Below are 13,874 nucleotides of genomic sequence, written 5' to 3'. Positions count from 1 at the left end.
TCAGGGAATATAAGTATCATGGACTCAATAGAGGTACACAGCTAAAGTCTCTCATCTTCCCAGTCCAGGACTGTTTCCTCTCCTGGAAGTCCTGCCTTGTTTCTCACTCAATAACAACTTTCTTCTGGGCAGGAAAAGCTACTCTGCCATGCACACAGCTCATCTGACGTGGGTTTCCACTCCCAATCTGAGGGAGTCCTCCTTCTGACTCCATTCACACATGCACATCTTCTTCCAGGCATGAGTCACAGGGGGCCCGTGAGGGCGCACAGACCTGCATGATCCAGCCACAGACTGAGACTCCCCTCCCTCCATCTGCCACCTCCTCCACAGGTTCCAAGCCAGAGCCCATTCCTCCCTCTCCCTGCCCTCTTGATCCTTCTCACAGTGCTTCGTTCTCCTCAGAGTGGCTCACAGACTGTGTCCTGCCTAAGGGGCTTGAGGGACAAGTATTTCCTCCAAGAAGAGCAGAACAAGGAACATTAAATGCAGCTGGAAGCAGTGACACAGAAGGAAGGCAGAGAGGGGGAGTCAAGAACTGAACTCCGGCAGCAAGTGTTCAGTCCCAGCTCTGTAATATGATTTGGAGGGAATCGAATGAGCCCTTTGGCCCTTGGTTTAGTCAGAATTCATGATCCCCCTCCCTGTAGAGGAGGTGGGAGTGAGAGGGAAGCCAGGAACAATGTTCTAGTTTTCCTTGTTTCCTTGTACTACCCCTCAACATAATGGTTAGGCTCTAGAGCGGGCTCCGAGGCCACATTAACTAGGTTCAGACGCTCATTCTGCCACATACAAGCTGTGGGACTTTGCAGAGGAGTCTCAGCTCCTCTATGCCTTTATTTCCTAAATTGGGGAAAAGGAATATTGTGAGGATAAATGAATGAAAAAAATTTTGTAAGGTTAAATAAAATAACATATGTAAAGTAATTCTGGAACTTCAGGACAAGATGGTAGAGTAGGAAGATTCTGAGTCCACCTCGTAGAGCCATAGCCCCAGATACACCCATATCAGTTTAAACAACCCAGAAAATGATCCAAAGTCATGTGGAACAGGCTCTCCACAATAATTGTTAAGAGGAGACCACTTCAAAGGCGTTTTTTGGACTAAAGTATATGACTTGAAATATGAAATGATTTTTTCATAAAAAAAGATGAAAAATGAATAATGAATAACGAATAAATCAATTCTGCCTAAAACACGGCCAAAATCCAAAGCATATTAAATAGAATTGTTCTTGTTACTATAATTTTAACGTTTGTAGTATTCCTGAAATTAGTCCTATTGAGACCTTTTTGATTTCATCCTTAGTTCTCATTTCATAATGTGATCAATCATCCTGAAATATATCTTTAAAAAAAAAAACAGAAGAGATAGAGACTTAAACAAATGATGTTTGAAAGCAGAATGGTCTTGAGTTTGGGAAAACCAAATGGCTAAAAGTAAGACTGAAAGATTTAAATTAGATCCGATTAGATCGAACTAGGAACTTTCTTTGCCAATGGAGGCAAGAAAAGCAGGTTGATTACAAGACTGGTCCAAATAAAACCGAGAACGTGTTGGTGGTGTCCTTTAATCTCTGTTCCTAGTCCTCAATCTGTACCTTCCATGTTTTTCTAACCCAGAAACAGTGATAAGGGAGTGGACATATCAGACCCAGTTCTCAAACCAAGCAGTTGTACTGGCCTTCCAACACAGGCTCTCCTTGGCACCCCAAAATTGTTCTCTATAAAAGAGAGGGAGCTAACTCTTTCTAGCATGACAAAAAGGCATTCTGAAGCATGCCCTTGGGGATTGGCACTACTAGCAGGACCTTCAATGCTGGGATCACTATGAGATAAATCTAGGTAGGACATAGGGGGGGGAGAGCTCTTCAGGAGCCCAAGACCCTGTCTAAGGTGTGACTGATCTTGGCTGAGGAATTCCTGTTGCCAGTGGGCCAGGAGATCTCACCTTGTGCTGGGGAGGTGGGATTAAAGATGAAGAAGGGGCGTTCAGCCTCCATCTACGCAGGGCTGCTCCAGTCCCTGCTGCTCCAGCTTGTCCATTCAGTAGCACCTGGGGATTCCAAAGGTGCTTCTGGGGCAGGCCTGGGGAGAGCAGGTGTGGGTGGGAAGGATTTATGTGTCTCTTCTCTGGCCATCAGGGCATGGACCCTGTGTCCCTGGTTGGATCAAGAACCTGCGAGTCACAGCTGTGCACATTAATGAGAGATTAGCAGAGGTCTGTAGTCATTTCCACTGACTCTCCTGGTCCCCTCAGGTTTCCATGCCTGATGCACTCAGTTACTCAGATTCCGGGAAAGGAAGACACACAGCAGGAAGGTCTCAGCAGAACCCCTGGGAGGGGCACAACACTCGCAGATAGAGACTTGCTTCATGCTCCACAAAGAACAAACCCAGTTGCCCCCTAGACATGGACAGTCTCACTGCTTAGCATTATTTCTGCCACTTAGGCTGATAAGCAGGCAAAGCAGCATGGTGGGAAAAGCCTGGGCTGTTGAATTGGGCAGACATGGGGTTGAATAGGTTCCACGACTACACACACTAGAGCAAGTGTCTTATTCTTCTGACCCAGTTTCGTCCCCCCCCCCCCCTTTCTACAATGACGATTTGTGGACAGAGAGGTGGTGGGAAGACTAGAGCAGCATGCTCCATGAAGACATGGAGCACCAGCACAGTGCCTGAGCTTGGGAGAGTAACACAACATTACTCAAGGTTTTGTCGCTTGCAGAGTCAGCTTGAGGACAAACTCTGGCTCTCTGAGATGCCTGCTGGCCCACAAAGGGCAGCAGGTGAACCCTCGTAGTGGACATTTAGTTTCACAACTCTCCCCTTTCTCGAAAATGCTTTCCTTTCCATGTAGAGGGCATAAGAGGATGTGGTAACACCAGATATTTCAAAATATGTCCTCCATGTTTTGTATTTGTTTTTAGACCTCGTTTGAAAGAGTTGTTTTGTGTTTACACTGTCACAGAATAAACTTACAGTTTACAAAAAACAACAAAATCCTTATAATATTGTTATCCTTTGTTTTAATATTCTATAATAGTCCAATAACCTCTTTTCCTGTCCAGCCTTTCCCTCGTGGAGTGTGTGTGGATGCACTGGAACTGGAGGGTGTGAGAGCAGTTGCTGAGATACGGCCCAGAGACACAAACAACAAGACCGCTCTGCAAACATGACCATTTACTCCTACGAGTTCTAAGTGAGGAATCCATCCTGCACTGCTGTTTGTGGGAGTTCTTGACTAGGCAGGCTGCCCATTTTACAAAGACCATATCACATACACAAGCCATACATAAGCCAACTCCCAGAACAAATAAAGCTGGCAAGTATTTTTATTTCTCTATGTAATATAATTGTTTATAGTAAATGCCAATAATGTACACTTTTAAGAACAGTATGTATATTTCTGCAAGTCTTTCATTTGCTTCCTCTGCTTAATCCCATAATACTTATTATAATGTATTTTATGTCTTTGAATACAATCATAGATATGAGATTGTGAGTTTTGTGGTTATTTAAAATTTTATTTTTTTAGGAATTCATTTTATTCTACAAAAGCCTTAATATATAATTTTGGAGGAAAAAAAAAAAACCTTGCCCTTGCCCTTTGATAGTTTTCTAGAGGCCTCTCTCTATATAGGTCCCTATACAAGTATACCTACCTTCGTGATTCAGTGGTCTTCTTCAGAAGAAGAAATTAGAGTGATGGTTTGATGGATCTTGACTTATTCTTGGATGTGGCATCCCAGGTTTACACTTGGAAATAGTAAGAGCGCAACATGAATACACATTCATATCACATTCTTGAATTTGGCACTACTGGAAATAATGCTTACATTTGTATATTAATTTGTCTGACTCATGCCTATCCTTAGTTACTTTCCAAGAGGAAGTAAAGAATGTGTGATAAATTACTAACTTTCATTTGACAACAATAGCATCATGCTATGAAATAGTTTACAAGCCTTGTCTACTGATATTCTAACCAGCTTCTTAAATCCACCAAAGACAGTTTATGAGTCCTCCTATTTGTCACTGTCCAAACCCTACAACTCCCCTGGGAAATGCCATCATCACTATGGATGATTCTTCCATCAACCTACAGATCAGACTTAACAGATTTTTTAAACACATGTTTTCTTGCTTAGGCTCAGGCAATCCCCTCTGGCTGACAGGTCCTGTTCCTTATTCTTTTTTTTTTTTTTTAAGATTTTATTTATTTATTTGAGAGAGAATGAGTGAATGAGAGAGCATGAGAGGGGAGAAAGTCAGAAGGAGAAGCAGACTCCCCATGGAACTGGGAACCTGATGCGGAACTCAATCCTGGGACTCTGGGATAACCTGTTCCTTTATTCTTAAGGCTCAACAACCTTGTGTTCTTCTACATCATCACAGAAATTAACTTTGCCAGAAACTTTCCTTGCATCTGGGGAATTGTTGGGTGTGCTTCTTTTGTGCTTCCTTAACATCCTATTCTACTCAATGCAATGCATAAGATTAGCGAGCAAAGTATCTATGTAGGTAATATGTTCTTTTGCCAACCTATAAGCTTTTTGATTATAAGCAGCATGGGTAGTATTTGCTACATATCAGTACTGTCAATTTCTATGCATTTTTCCCCTATAACCTCTACTTCGTGAATGTTACTGAACTGAAATTATGACCTATAAATCACTGAACATTTACTTTAATTTTTTAATTTAATTTTATTATTTTCAGTGTTCCAAGATTCATTGTTTATGCACCACACCCAGGGCTCAATGCAATACGTGCCCTCCTTAATACCCACCACCCAACCCCCCACCACCCTCTCCTCCAAAACCCTCAAGTTTGTTTTTCAGAGTCCACAGTCTATCATGGTTTGTCTCCCTCTCCGATTTCCCCCTCTCCATCTCCCAATGTCCCACTTGTTATTCCTTGTGCTCCACAAATAAGTGAAACCATATGATAATTGACTCTCTCTGCTTGGCTTACTTCACTCAGCATCATCTCCTTCAGTCCTGTCCATGTTGATACAAAAGTTGGGTATTCATCCTTTCTGATGGAAGCGGAATATTCCTTTGTGTATATGGACCATATCTTCTCTATCCATTCATCTGTTAAAGGGCATGTTGGTTCTTTCCACAGTTTGGCAACCGTGGCCATTGCTGCTATGAACATTGGGGTGCATATAGCCCTTCTTTTCACTATATCTCCATGTTTGGGTTAAATACCCAGTAGTGCAATTACAGGGTCAGAGGGTAGCTCTATTGTTAATTTCTTAAGGAATCTCCACTGTTTTCCTAAGTGGCTGCACCAACTTGCATTCCCACCAACCGTGTAAGACGGTTCCCCTTTCTCCACATCCTCTCCAACACTTGTTGTTTACTGTCTTGTTTTTGTTTGTTTGTTTGTTTTTAGCCATTCTAAGTGGTATAAGGTGGTATCTCAATGTGGTTTTGATTTGAGTCTCCCTGATGTCTAGTGATGATGAACATTTTTTCATGTGTCTATTAGCCATTTGCATGTTTTCTTTGGAGAAGTATCTGTTCATGTCTTCGCAAACTCAAACTCAACACACAAAAAACAGATAATCACATTAAAAAATTTAGTTGCCACTTAAAAAAAAAAAAAAAATGCACGCATATTTTAAAACAAGTTCAAAATGACAGGTGCAAGGCATAAAATCTCCAACTTTCTTCTTTCTTCCAAGAGAAACATTGTAAACCCATTCCGTTCCTTATTTTTTATAAAACCTACATTATTCTCCTGAACACAATAAATAGATCTAGTTATCATTGGCTTATAAAATAAAACACGTGTACAATCAAGTCTAGGTATACAATGCAAATGTCTGGCTAATATGGGATGATGGAGTGAGTAGCACTAAAATCTAAGAGACACCAAATGAAATCACACACATTTAAATAATGGTGACATATAGAAGAGAGGGTTCAGAGGGTTTAGAGACACATTAATGGATCCCTATTTGCAGGATACAGCTCTAAATTATGAGGATGAAAAGGTAAGACCCTTTAATTTCTCTAATGGAATGGTTTTAATATCTCATAGTTAATATAAAGGAGAGAAATTTGCAAAAGAAAAATATACAGACAACTTATATGTTGTCTTACTTATATGTGATAAAGTTAATGCTGATATTTGTGTAACTATTTTCTTTTAAATCCAACTACAACATGGAATGTCACCATGGTCTAACGAGTACAGAACTTTTGCAGCCAGTCTCATCAAAAAGAGCCATGGCAGCTGGGGGCACTAGATTTGACCTTGAGAGAAGAGAAACACCAGGCTTAATCTGTTTTCAACTTCTATAAACACTGAAGTGGAGGGGGATTTTTATTTTATTTTCCTATTTACGTATTTATTTAAAATCAATGTTTAACATATACTGTATTATTAGTTTAGGGTTAGAATTTAGTGATTCATCATTTGCATATAACACCCAGTGCTCATTACATCAAGTGCCTTCCTTAATGTCCATCGCTTAACCCAAACCATCCTCCACCAACCTTCAGTCTATTTCCTATAGTCCCTTCTCTGTTATGGTTTGCCTCCCTCTCTATTTTCATCTTCTTTTATTTTTCTTTCCTTTACTTTATGTCCATCTCTCTCGTTTATTAAATTCCACAAATGAGTGAAATCATATGATATTTATATTTCTCTTATGGACTTATTTCACTTAGCATAACACCCTCCAGTGGAAGAGGGATTTTATATGACAATGATGAGCTCAGAGTTAAACATGCTGATGAGATTCTCTTCCCAGATGAGAATGGCAGTGATAAGTAGTAGAATATTAACCTAACAACTAACATTAGATTAGTATTTTACAATATGCTAAGCACAGGATCTACATTATTTGTTTAATCCTAATACTGGCCCTAGTAGTTAGGAATGCAGACACTAGGATTTATCAGAAAGATCATATAGGAACATGAGGATATAGAGTTATAAGCAAAGAGGCCATAAGTCACAGAAATAAATGAACCCCCTTGGAGAGGAATGGCAGAAATAGAACAAATAAATGGGCCAAAGAAAAAGGGTAGGAGAAAGTGAACACTGTGCAGAAGACAATTGCTGCTTGTGTTACTTGTTCTAGGAGTCATTCCTGCATGTTGGTGAACATGGGTTTGACTTACTACCACAATGAAATGAGGAAATACCTATCAATTACCTCAGAATATATTTACTTAGGTTCCTTCGATAAACTTTTAAAAATATTGGCCCTTGGTTGCTCCATGTTCTCAGCAGGAGGGAAATAATCAGAAGAGAATAAGGGGTCATCTCCTCTGATACTTGTCAGCACATTTAGCAAGCTGGTTCATAGAGCAGAATCCTCATTTAGTAGAATGAGGGTTAATTTAAGACAAATGGACTACACTAACAGAAAACAAAACAAAAAAGAGGCTCTGATATTCTTACATATTTTTTCTTCCCTCTGAAGTTGTTTTCACAAGAGTGAAGTTCTGTTGAGTGGGAAAATCTCTGAACTGAGGGTTTGCAGATTTTGTTCTAGCTCTGCATTTATGACTGCCTTGTGGTGTTCCTTGGAAAAATCACTCTGCAGGCTTCAGTTTCCTCCTCTTAAAATGAAGTTTGCTTGATTCCAGTCCCACAAGACCTGGCCATGATCCACCTCCTTCTTCTGCTATCCCCACCTCGCTGTGCTCCAGACACACTGATCTTTGTTCTGTCCACAGTCATGTCACAGTGTTTCCAGCCCCAGGGCCTTTGCCTATGCTATCCACTCTCTGCTACAGTCTTTGTTGCCCACTTGTGTTGCATCACTGTATTCACTTCATTTTTCTATCAGTTACATTACCCTTTGAAAGTAAAGAATTTGTTTTCTTGTTTCTTGTGAATCTCTCTCCTCAGAATATGAGCTCCATAGAAGTGTGACAATTTTTTGCATTAACCTTAATATTCCAAATACTTTGAACCTTATTGCAGTACAGTGCATACTCAACAAACAATTCCAAATCCATAGATAATTGTCAATAAATGAAAGATTTCTTGTATAAACTCTAGATCTTTCTTCAAATATGATATATAGTGTTGTCTCCAGTGAAATCTTTGTGCAATTGGATGTATCTTATCATCCATGCATTACTTTCCTATAGAGTTCCTCTGCTAATCCCCCCTGTGCTGCACTGATATGTCTGGTAATCAATTCTTTCTCCAGCTCAGGAAACACACCCATAGCTAAGGGCCCCACAGCCTCCATCCAGTGGAGTTAAATGTCTACTTTACTGTCCCAGTGAACTGGCTCGACATCTCCTGACACTATCTCTGCAGCTCCCTTCCTCAGTGTGTTTTGGAGGCTAGAAGCTACCTCCTCCACAAGCACCAGGGCTAACAATGCTGGCATTGAGAATTCTAAGCTATGCTCCTCCTCAGTGTGGCACTGCTGGCAGACCTCACTGCTCATAGAACTTAACTGAAGGATTTCATGTGTTGGGGCATTGAATGGAAACTTTAGACACACACCAGGAATAGTAATAAGTATTGAATAGTACCATAAATTTCCTCAATCCATCTATACATCCCCTTAATAATGAATTATTCATTGATATTTTCACTTTTTGTCTCTCTTCTTCTGTATTTCTGCTTTAACACATTTTTCCTCTCATTGGCTGCAAATGTCAGTTTGCAAATTTGCATTGTTTTGTCCATTTAAAGTATGTCAGCTAGGGATGCCTCAGTGGCTCAGTGGGTTAAAGCCTCTGCCTTTGGCTCAGGTCATGATCCTGGGGTCCTGGGATCGAGCCCTGCATTGGGCTCTCTGCTCAGCAGGGAGCCTGCTTCCCTCTTTCTCTCTGTCTGCCTCTCTGCCTACTTGTGATCTCTGCCTGTCAAATAAGTAAATAAAGCTTAAAAAAAAAAGTATGTCAGCTTTCTGTTTTTACATCTTCTTCCTCATTATGTCTTATACAACTTCACATTCTACACATAACCAGGTCATCAGGAATTTTTTATACATAGAACCATTTTCTCATATAGATCATGCCATTTTCCTGGTATGCAAAAGGACCTGTAAAGTTTCTCATTTTAAATAGGATTAGCTTTTTTTTTTAGGAACATCTGGGTAGCTCAGTTGGTTAAGTGCCTGTTTCTTGATTTTGGCTAATGCCTTGATTTCATATTCATGAAATTGAGCTCTTGCTCTGGCTCTACACTAAGCATGGAGCCTACTTAAGATTCTCTCTCTCTCCCTCCTGCTCCACACCCCCACGCTTGCACTCTCTGTCTCTCTCTCTAAAAACAAGCAAGTAAGTAAATAAATAGAAAGAGCCTTTCTCTCTGTCTTGCTACCTTAATATCCCCTATAAAGTGATGTTAGCTTTCCCACAGCACATTGGAACATTATTCTGTACACTTGGTAGAAAACAAAAGTATGAACCTATCTCTGATCTGCTTAGTCTTCACTCCATAGACAATGGGGTTGAGTGCAGGTGGGATAACAATGTAGAGGTTGGCAAACATGATGTGGAAGGTGCGGGAGACATTGTGTCCAAAGCGATGGGCAAGGATGGAGAAAAAGGCAGGTGTATAAAACATGAGGATGACACAGACATGGGAACCACAGGTGCCAAGGGCCTTCTGGCGGGCATCCCGGGAGGGGAGACGGAAGACCGCACAGAGGATGAGGGTGTAGGAGACAGCAATGAGAACCACATCTGAGATGACCGTCATGATGGGAACACAAAAACCATACCAGATGTTGATGGAGATGTCCGCACAGGCGAGCCGGGCAACACCTATGTGCTCACAGTATGTGTGTGGGATGATGTGTGTCCTGCAGAAAGGCAGGCGTATGAGTAGGAATACAACTGGCAAGATAATGCTGAAACTTCGAAAAGAGATGCCCACTGCAATCTTGATGATGGTCTTGGGGGTCAGAATAGTGTTGTATCTCAGAGGGGAGCAGATGGCCACGTAGCGATCAAATGCCATGGCCAGAAGTATAGCTGAGTCCAAGACAAAGCTGCAGTGCAGAAAGAATAATTGGGTGAGGCAACCAGGAAAACTTATTTTCTGGGGACCAAACCAGAAGACGATAAGAGTTTTGGGGACACATGTAGTAGACAATATTACATCTGTCATAGCCAGCATGGAAAGGAAAAAGAACATGGGTGCATGAAGACTCCGCTCCACAGCAATGAGGTAGAGAAGGATACTGTTGCCCACAATGGCCACGAGATAGATAAAACAGAAGGGGATGCTGATCCAGGCATGGTACTGCTCAAGGCCAGGGATGCCCAAAAGGGTGAAGTCTTCTGTGTGGTAGCTACTCAGGTTGTACATGGCCAGTGTGGTCTGAAGAATAGCTTCTGTATCTGAAAAATATATTTTTTTCTGTAATGAACCTGAATAAATTGCCAAGAAAAACCTCCCAGTACTAGTAAGGGCAATATTCATGTCTTGAAAAGTGATCCCCCATTTAAAAAGAGGATAGAAAGAAAGAGAGAGAGAGAGAAAGAAAAAAGAAAAAGAGAGAGAGAGACGGAGGGAGGGAGGGAGGTAAGGGGGGAGGAAGGAAGGAAGGAAAAAAGAAAGAAAGAGGGAAAGGCAGGCAGGCAGGCTCCCCAGACATGACACTCCTGGTACTCATCACTCTGGAATCTTCAACTTGCATACTATTTTATTTCCATGTAATGACTGAGTGTTCTCTGGGTCAAAGTAACTAATTTTCTACATAGACCTGAGTATAGAGAAAAACAGTCTAACCACATGCAGAGAAAGAAAGAAACTAAGAAAGTGAGGTACAACTGGAAAATGTTACAGTCCAGCAACATCATTTATAGTTATTATATGTCACAAGACACATACATTCAACTCCATTCTGGATATCCTTTTATGGATATCTCACAGCACTCAAGTTTAATTTTCAAAAATTAAAATTAAGACCCATCATATTTCTTCAGAAACCCAATGTTCCCTCTTTTTTCTAGTATTTCACAGACTATTTCCCAGTGGAATATCATCCACAAAATAAGCCAAAACAAAAACCTGAGTTGCATTTATACTTTTCTCTCTTTAAATCCCCATGTGCAATTGATTACACCGATCTAATCCTTTTGGAATAAAAATTTAAAATCTTCAACATAGCTAACAAAGTGTCCACAATCTGGTCTTGTTACCTCTTCAGTCTTCTTGTTACATTCCAGGAATGTTTGCCAGAAAACCAAGTCCTGCTTTTTCTAAAAATCTGTATGTTAAACATAATTTCCATAGAAGACATATAGTAAATTCCTCTACCACTTTATTTCCAGGGTTCCAACTATAATCTTTAGTTATTTCCTCAAGTTTTGACTGAAACATCTGCTGAGACTCACCCTTCTCGCAGATGAACAGAAATGAGGTCAGAGATACTGGAAAGCCATGTGATGAAGAGAAATGAGACCACCGCGACTCCTTACAGGTGAACTATCACACTGCAAGGTATTCAAAGAGGTACAAGAGGCCGTGATTGGCCACACCTTGATGCTGTACTTCTCTGAACAATGGCCATTGCAGATAAATAAAAGTCTAAACAGATCATGTGTGCCATTCTAAATACAGGTAAGCTAGCTCACACTCCCTAGTGTGAAGGTCTCCTGACTCTGAGACCCTGCACCTATTTTCTCCTTGACTTTAGAACAAGCATCCCTGTCCCTCTTCCTGTCTCCAAGCCGTGCTAGGTTCCACTTATCCATCAGGACTCAACAAAGCCCCCTTTCATTCAATTGAAATATCACCTCCCGTCAAACAGGTTTCCTGATCTATGTTAGAAAATTCCATTTCCCAATCGTATTTCCTCTTTTCTGAAATTCACCATACTTGCCACCCCCATTTACTGCTTATTTTCTCAGCTAGACCACAGGCTTTACAGAGGCAAAGAGCGTGTCAGTTTTGTTTTTCCTGCTTTTGTTCTTGCTGCTGTTGTTGTTTCAGTAATGCTTTCAATAGCTGCCCAACAGTGGCAGTGAAAAAGTGCTCTGTGACTATATCTGGAACTGAATGTTGTTGCTGAGTCCAGACAAGAATATACACCTTTTCTCTAAAATACATTTAAAATCATGAGGTCTCTGTTACTCTGTTAAACAAAGGAAAATAAACCCATGCAAACTGGGAGCCAATAATATGCTAAACCAGAAAAGGGCTAAAGGCATTTCTACTTAACATAAAAAGATCATGGCTTTTAAAACTTTTTTTTTTTTTTTTTTAAAGATCCTATCCATTTATTTGAGAGACCACAAGTAGGCAGAGAGGCAGGCAGAGAGAGAGAGGAGGAAGCAGGGTCCCGGCTGAGCAGAGAGCATGATGTGGGGCTCGATCCCAGGACCCTGGGATCACGACCGGAGCCGAAGGCAGAGGTTTTAACCCACTGAGCCACCCAGGCGCCCCATGGCTTTTAAAACATCTGTATTAACATTGCTCAAGAGGTTTTACCCAGAGAAATAAGGCTGTTTACTTTTGCCCACCCCCTTTGTCTCTGTTGAGGTGAAAATTCTTCCAAAAAACTTTTTCTTAATTCCGAGACTGGGTTCTCTTAGTCACACCCACAGAACGGTGTACTTGTGTCCTATGGAAACACATATAATTTATTGTCTATGTTTGCCTATCTTTCACCTGTCTTGAGTATAAAGAAATTTTCATAGTCAGAGTTTCCTGTTTTATCCTAGTTTAATTTCTATAAACACTTAAGGATTGTTGAATAGAAAAATAATGTTTAAATCATTGCACCTAAGTTCCTGTGGGATATGAGACCTTAGTCCTTCTTCTGTCACATCTCCCCCTACGCCACCTCTATTTCCCCTTCTATTTACTCTACATTCCCTTAAAGTACAGCTTAATTAATAAGTGGCTAAAGTAATTAATGAGTGAGTGAAATAACACACACACACACACACACAGGGAAATCTTAGGCAAAGTGTACACAAAGTCACATTATTGCTACTTCTTAAGAATCTGCACTTTAGAGTCGAGATTCAGATTTGCATTCGATCAGTGCCTGTTTTTTCATTATACCAAACAAGCTATATGATCTGTCCAAAATGCCTTTCCTCGTAGAATTTTTGTGGGCATTACATAAGGAAAGTCCTCTGCTCAGGGTTAAGCTCTCAATAGATGCTGACTGTTATGTGATGTCATTATTAATACAAACCCTTGTAAATACACACGGATGCCAGAAACCCACACGGTAACGGGAAATTTCAAATCACACAAAAACAGAGTTTGGGTCTGCTCTTCCAGATCCAAACTCTCAGACTGCTGAGTCGTGTCCTGAAGAGAAGTTCCAGTAATGTTATTTCTTTTCATTTTCCCCATTTGTCCCTCCTCCTACCAACCCCTGAGACTGTTTAAAATCTGACCCCCAGGCCTGCAGACCCTCTTTCATAAAGAAAAACTGGATTGAGCCCACCCCTGTCTTTTCTTAGCATCTCCTTGCTATCCTTCTGGGTCCTCTGTATGTCCTTCTGTTAGGTACCCCAGGATCCTGAGCTCTGCCTTTGGATTCCCCAACACTCACCAAACCTAGGTCCTTGGTGAGGACCAAAGATACACAAAAATGGCACCGTCAAGCAACCTGTCCTCTTATTTCTCTTCCTGGGCTTCAGACAGGACACTCAAAACATATGGGCCCCTCAGAGACCATAGCCACAAACCCAATCAGTGGCTGTGGCCTGCACAGGAAACACTTCCCAGGGGTCTAGCTCCTGAGGCTCTGAGGTCCCAAGGCTGAGGTAGACTGAGTCCCTGAGGACTCTTGTCTTCTAGAACAGGCAGTATCCTGGGCAGGCAGAGTCCCCTGGGGCTTACGAAATGGCAGATGCCCTCTCCACCACTGCTGAAGCCATCAGCAGAGAAATGTGTGTGTGTGTGTG

General features: G+C 41.2%; 1 protein-coding gene across 1 annotated transcript; it reads right to left on the bottom strand.

The window, feature by feature from the left end:
* Nucleotides 1–9,369: 9,369 nt before the first annotated feature.
* LOC132011404 (olfactory receptor 52H1-like) lies at nucleotides 9,370–10,323 on the bottom strand. The gene has a single exon (XM_059389900.1). It carries the CDS (start codon nucleotides 10,309–10,311, stop codon nucleotides 9,370–9,372), a length of 942 nt encoding a protein of 313 aa, XP_059245883.1. The 5' UTR covers nucleotides 10,312–10,323.
* Nucleotides 10,324–13,874: the final 3,551 nt, after the last annotated feature.

The sequence above is a fragment of the Mustela nigripes genome, chromosome 1 (genome assembly GCF_022355385.1).
Source record: "Mustela nigripes isolate SB6536 chromosome 1, MUSNIG.SB6536, whole genome shotgun sequence".
NCBI lineage: Eukaryota > Metazoa > Chordata > Mammalia > Carnivora > Mustelidae > Mustela > Mustela nigripes.
The sequence above is the reverse complement of the archived record's forward strand: the minus strand, read 5'-3'. Positions and strand labels throughout refer to the sequence as shown.